The sequence below is a fragment of the Propithecus coquereli genome, unplaced genomic scaffold, assembly GCF_000956105.1.
Source record: "Propithecus coquereli isolate 6110/MARCELLA unplaced genomic scaffold, Pcoq_1.0 Scaffold621, whole genome shotgun sequence".
NCBI lineage: Eukaryota > Metazoa > Chordata > Mammalia > Primates > Indriidae > Propithecus > Propithecus coquereli.
Genome location: NW_012152186.1, coordinates 724,688 through 730,687, shown reverse-complemented (window position 1 = coordinate 730,687; position 6,000 = coordinate 724,688). Strand labels below are relative to the sequence as shown.

Genomic DNA, 6,000 nt, shown 5'->3' with positions numbered 1-6,000 from the left:
GCACCTGCTCGAGACGCCCCCGCACCCCGGCTCCCTGGACAGGGCCGCCCCGAGCGGGCAGGTCCACAGGCGTCACCCGCAGGGAACACGGGGCCGCTAGGTGGGGCAGGATGCAGCTCAGGCTGAGGTGCAGCCCTGGGCCCAGCTGACCTGCCTGTGTCCGACATCCTGGGGGCCTGCGGGACCAACCCCTGCCCCAGCCTCCAGGACCTGCAGTGGACTGGGGACGGGGCCCCAGGAGGAGCTGGGACCCTCCCGGCCACGAGCCAGGCCCTGCACCCTCCTTCGGAAGAACGGGGGCCGGGCGGGGTGTGGGTGCCACTGGCCTCACCGCTGGACACAAATAAAGCACAGGGTGACCTTCCCGCCCGCGTCTGTGCTCCGTCTTGGCCGGGGCTTGGCCTGCACGGGGCCCGGCTGGGGGGGCGCGGGAGCAGGACCCCCACCCTCCACCCCTGCGGCCACCGAGGGCCGGCCAGGCCCGGGGACAATGGCAACAGCATCAGGACGGCCTCGAAGGGCCCCACCCTGCCTGGGCCCTCTTCTCCAGCACGGGTGGGAGGGGCTGACTCAGGCCACATTCGTGGGGTCACAGGAAGGCCACGGCCGCCCCCACTTGGTCTTCGAAGGCCGCAGGGCGTGTCTGCAGCGGGAACTTCCCGTTTATTGAGTCGAAGACCTCTCGGCGGGACAGGGACCACCCAGGCCTGCTCCCGGCCGGGTGGGGGGTCCGTGGCGGGGGCATCGCGTGGTGGCCTCAGCGCAGGGCCAGAGCCGGGAGCAGCGTCAGGGTGGCGGAGAGCACAGGGAAGGGGCCGAGCAGGCGGCGCCCCCCCGAGAGGGCCCCCGGGAGAGACGGGGGGTCAGGCCTGCCCGCCCCCACCTGCCGGCGCCGCCCCCCGAGGTCCAGGACCAGGTAGCCGTTGGGGACGCCGCCCCGGAGCCCCAGCCCCATGGCGTCCAGGTCGTCCTGCCGCTGCCGCAGGATCCAGTCCCACACTGGGCTGCTCTTCTGCTCGGCCGCCAGGCCCCCGACGTGCGGCCCCAGGAGTCTCTGCACCTCGGGCACCGCCAGCCCCTGCCAGGCCCGGGGCGGCCATCAGGGCAGCCCCCGCAGACCGCGGCCGGGCTCTGGGGTGTCCAAAGCCCCTGGGCCCCCCCAGCCCACAGATGCCTGTCGGGGCTTCAGCGGTCCCCGGCCAGCTGGCCCAGGCGAGAGGCTGCCCCAGGCGCCTCCCAAGGCCCCCCGCGCTGGACCCGCACCCGGGCCCCTCGTACCACCACGGCCTCCGTCTGCAGCTTCTTAAAGGTGGCCACGTCCATGCTCACGTTCCGTCGACTGAGCGCCCGCAGGTCCTCCGTGGAGGCCCCGCCTGCCGCGTGGGGAGGGCCCAGGTGTGAGGCTCCACACGCCCCAGCCCAGCCTCCGACCACAGGCTCCTTCTCCACAGACTCCCTTTTCCGGAGGAGTTTCTGGGCCCTGGGTTTGCCGGGCCGCCTGGCCCTGGGGGCCGAGTGGAACCCACAGCCTCTCCATCCACAGCCCGGGGCAGCGGGGTGGTGACCCTCCGGCCACCTGCATCAGGTGGCCCAGGGAGGGGAGGACCCAGCACCAAGGGAGGGTCTGTGGCTCCCCGTCGTGGCCCCCACCCTGGGCCGCTGCTCACCCAGGAAGGACCGGATCTTCACCAAGTATGCAGCCCCGCTCATGTTCCGGAAGGCCAGGCGGGCCTTGGGGTACAGGACGCCCAGCTGCCTTGCGCTGCACATGTCCAGGTCCTGGGGCTCGACCGCCCTGGGGGGCAGCGTGGGGCAGGCTGTGAGCACAGCACAGATGCCCACCTGGGCCGGCACAGCCCTGGGGACTCACCAGAGGACGCTGGTGGGCACGGCGCCCAGCTGCTCGGGGCTGAAGGAGCACAGGTAGGTGGGGCGGAAGGCCGCCAGGGCGTCCAGGGTGTCCCTGTGCAGCTGGCCACCTCCCGACACATATTGTGCAATCAGGGCGGCCACCTGGGGGAGGAGGCCACTGAGCTGCCTGGTGGCAGGGAGAGATATGTCCCCCTCCCGCCCGTGCGGCCCCCCGCTGTGCCCCCCAGGCCTGCACAGCCTCAGGTCCGCACCTGGGCGTCCGTGTTCCTCCCCTTGCTGATGCTGAGCAGTGTGCTCACGGTGTGCGGGGATGTCACGTTCCACTTGCGGATGTCCCGGGGGCTCATCGTCAGGAAGAAGTAGCCCAGCTGCCGGATGAGGGATTCAGGGTAGCCTTGCGGGTAGATCTGCGGGGAAGTGACCGTGAGGGCCGCAGCCACGGCCCGGGGACCGCGGGTGCGTGGAGCCCACGACATCAGCCACCTTGTCCAATTTGCGCTTAAAAATGTTGAGCTGCTCATAGGTGAAGGGGATGGCGTTCACGCGGTCCATCTGGGCGGCCAGCAGGGCCCCGTCCACACAGGCCTCCAGCTCCCACTCCTTGTAGAAGATGAGGCTTTCATCCACCACGCGGGCCTCCCGCCCCGGGGGGCAGGTCATGTCTGCGGGGACAGGCGGGGTCAGAGTTCAGGGGTGAGGGGCCACCTTCCCCTTCAGCCTCTCCTTTCTCCCATACCTGCAGTGGGACCTTGGGTGGTGCCTGGCCCTCTCTGGGCCTCAGTTTACCCACTGGCAAAATGGGGCTCATGTCCCATCGCGTGGTTGTTAGGACTAGATGGGGTGAGCCCAGAAGTGTGAGCCCCCACCCTCGGGTGTCCTGCCCAGCCCGCTGCCCGCCGGGCAGGGCGTGGCGCTCACTCTCTGCGTCCCGGCGGAACCTCGGGAGGACCATGGTCAGTTCGGGCCGGCGCCAGAGCGGGTTCCTGTAGGTGCGCTGCAGCCATGCGGTCATGACGCCCTGAGGACAGGGCAGGGCCGGGGCTGAGCCGCGGTGGCCAGGCGTCCACAGACGGGCTGGGGGCAGGGTCTCACCTTGGGGATGCTGCGGATGATGTCCGGGCCCAGCGCGGGCAGCAGGCCCTGCAGGGCGTCCAGGGTGGAGACCGACCACGTCGACGGGGAGCTGTGCAGATACAGGGCCCAGTTCACGACCCCTGCGAGCAGCCCAGACAGAGCCAGGGCCGGGCGCTGCCCCCGGCAGGTGCCGTGGGCGGGACTCTGGCGGGGCCCTCCCAGGGCTGCTCGAGCACACCCTGCCCGCACACCCCTCTCACCCGTAGGGGGGTCCTCCGCCCTGCAGAGCTGCCCGGGCTGCCTCCTGCTGGTCCTGGTCCAGGGGTCCGGGGCAGATGGCCAGCCGGGGCAGGAGGGCGGCCGCCGAGTCGGCCACGAAGCACCCAGGCAGGTCGCAGGCCAGGCCTCCCAGCGCCAGCACGTCAGCTGCACTCAGCCGGGACCCCCGCACGCCCTGCACGCACGGCCGGCCTCAGCACCCTCTGGGGACGGCCAAGCCCTCCCCGCCGTCCGGCGCCCGCCCAGCCCAGCCCCTACCCGGCAGGCCAGAGCTGCGGCCAGCAGCTGCCGCCGCTCGGGAGCCGTCCGCGGGAGCACATCCAGGTTGGCCTCGGAGACGCGGGAGAGGAAACGGGCGCAGGCCTGGGGCCCTGAGAGCCCGGCCGGGCTGTGGAGGGAGAACGCTGGGCAGCGTGCGGACCACGCCCGCTGGCCCACCCAGTCTCTGCGCTTCGGCTCCCGGGCTGGTGTGACGGGGCTGGTGTGACGAGGACCCAGGGCCAGGAGCCTACTTGAGGAACAGCAGGAGGTCCGGCGGGAAGGCGTCCAGATCCTCCGGCAGGCGGTGGGCAGAGAGGCTGTGCGCCAGGCAGCGCAGCTGCGGGACGTCCAGCACGGAACGCTCCGAGTCACTGCCCCAGGTGACGGGCCAGGACCGAGGGGCTGGCCCCACGCCCGCCCCACGACCCACGCACCGCCCAGCTCCGCTCACAACAGATGTCCCAGCTCCTGGAGAGCCGCCAGGCTGGGCCCCCCCCATCCTCACCCCTCCCTGAATTGCGCCATGATTGATTCGCCCCTTGGGGACGGAGCCCGGAAGGGTGGCCCAGGGCTCCAGGAGGGGACCCAGAAACTGGGTCTCGACACAGCCGTGACGGCCAGGGGCTCTCAGACGCTCCCAGAGAGCTGGACCCCGTGGGGACAGGCTACCCTGTGGTCAGCCTGGGTGGCCAGGGAGCCCTGGGCGGAGCTGGCTGGGTGGGGGTGTCTGTGGACAGCCTGGGGCCCCAGCTGCGCCCCCCAGCCCCGGCCGGCAGCCCACACCTGATCTACTCGGAGTGTGACATTCTTCCGCCCCACGGCCACGGCCAGCTCCTGGACACGCTCCATGCTCAGGCCGGACACCTCGGCGCACGTGAAGCCAAGGAGGAGGTCTGGGGGGAGGCTGGAGAAGGGGCCGGTGTGCACCCAGGATCGCCCCTCCCCCACACTGCCCCCCACGGCGCCAGCACTCCCTGCCGACCCCCCATGGCCGGGTGGCACTTGAGGGCCAGGGGTGGCAGCACTCCCAGCCCTGAGCCCACCGGGGGTCCCAGAGGTGGATCTTTGGTGGGAGGAGTCGGAGGGCCCGGCGCAGCGGGCAAGGCTGGGACCTCGCGCCAGGAAGGACACCCCTGTGCACAGGCCCCTTGAGCTGCATCCTCAAGGCTGTGGGGGCCCTGGACCCACCTGTCGAAGCTGGATGCGTTGGTCAAAACCCGGTCCCGGAGCGCAGCCTCCTGGGGGCACCAGGAGCAGGTGTTCTCGGGTGACACCTGGGCCCAGCTACCTGTGTCTGGGACTCCGGGTGTGGCTACGCCCCGCCAGCCACACCCAGGTCCAGCCACACCTTCACATGGGGCACCTTCGGAAGCTGGCGCGTGCCATTGACGTGCATTCCCGTGTTCGCGTGCGTGAGAGAAAGCACAGCCCGCATCCCCCACACAGGGCCAGAAGCCCTCCCGCTCCCCCAGAGGGGCCTCACCTGTCCTGTCTCTCGGGCCTGGGCCCGCCAGGGCTGCGCCCACCCTGCGGAGGGGGCACAAGTTTAGCAGGGGGGGCTTGGGGCCGCCTGGGCTGCGCCCACCACGGCGTGTGGAGGCAGAGGGGAGCCCCTTCACACCTTCCTCCTGGACTCAGCTGCTGGGCGTCCACACCTACCCCACGGACACCCCGCTTTCTCCTGAGCCCCCACTTGTCGGCTCAGCCTCCATCCCCAAGGGGCGTAGCTGTCCGGCAGGGCTGTCCGGCCACCTCCCAGGGCAGAGCCAAGGCTGGTGGCCTGTGGGACTCAGGCCACCCACACACGGTGGGGAGCAGGTGCGGGCAGGTGGAGGCTCCCGGAAGTCCCGGCCTCCCTGGCTGGCCACCCAGAACTCACCCAGGCTGAAGAGCAGGAGCAGAAGGCTGCCGTGGGGGGGAGTCCTGCGGGACCTCCCGGGGGGCTGCATCGCCAGCAAGGCCATGGTCTGTGGAGGACAGCAGTGCCAGTGCCCCCGCCACGTGGGCAGCACAGGACGCTGTCCCCGACCCCCGTCCCAGGCCGGCGGGGCCTCACAGAGCCTAGTGGAAACTTCTGGGCACCCACCGCAGCACCTGTGCCTCTGGCCCTGCGCTCCGGCCCCACCCGCTCCGGGAAGCCGCCACTCCTGCGGGCGTGGCATAGTCAGGGTGTCCAGGCCGGCCGGGCTGTGGGAGCCCAGGCATCGGTTGGCACCATCCCCTCCCCCGCTGGGCATGTCGCGGGGGAGCTCAGTGTGGAAGCAGGGCCACTGGCGCAGGCTGGCCTCCGTTTCCCCACTCCTGCACCAGGGGGACTGAGCAGCCTTGGCTAGGGGTGTGCTGAGCAGCCCCCTCACTGCCCCGTGTGCCCGGGCTCCGTGCACGCCAGGGCCCTGCCAGGCGGACGGTGCCCTCGGGGCAGAAAGCGGGGAAGGCGGGATGCCCCTTCCCACCTGCCATCCCGTGGGTGAAACAGTTTCTCCGACCTCTTCTCAGGGCAGACAGGGTGGGGGG

At 71.3% G+C, this 6,000-nt stretch overlaps 1 protein-coding gene across 1 annotated transcript; it reads right to left on the bottom strand.

The window, feature by feature from the left end:
* Positions 1 to 757: 757 nt before the first annotated feature.
* MSLN (mesothelin) lies at positions 758 to 5,450 on the bottom strand. The gene is made up of 15 exons (XM_012659574.1): positions 5,366 to 5,450; positions 4,970 to 5,013; positions 4,675 to 4,724; positions 4,270 to 4,390; positions 3,738 to 3,823; positions 3,484 to 3,613; positions 3,207 to 3,400; positions 2,965 to 3,055; positions 2,791 to 2,890; positions 2,356 to 2,534; positions 2,124 to 2,279; positions 1,871 to 2,013; positions 1,668 to 1,795; positions 1,279 to 1,373; positions 758 to 1,078 (listed from the first exon to the last, which is right to left on the bottom strand). The coding sequence occupies exons 1-15, from the start codon at positions 5,448 to 5,450 to the stop codon at positions 758 to 760; spliced, it is 1,923 nt and encodes a 640-aa protein (XP_012515028.1).
* Between the last annotated feature and the right edge of the window lie 550 nt (positions 5,451 to 6,000).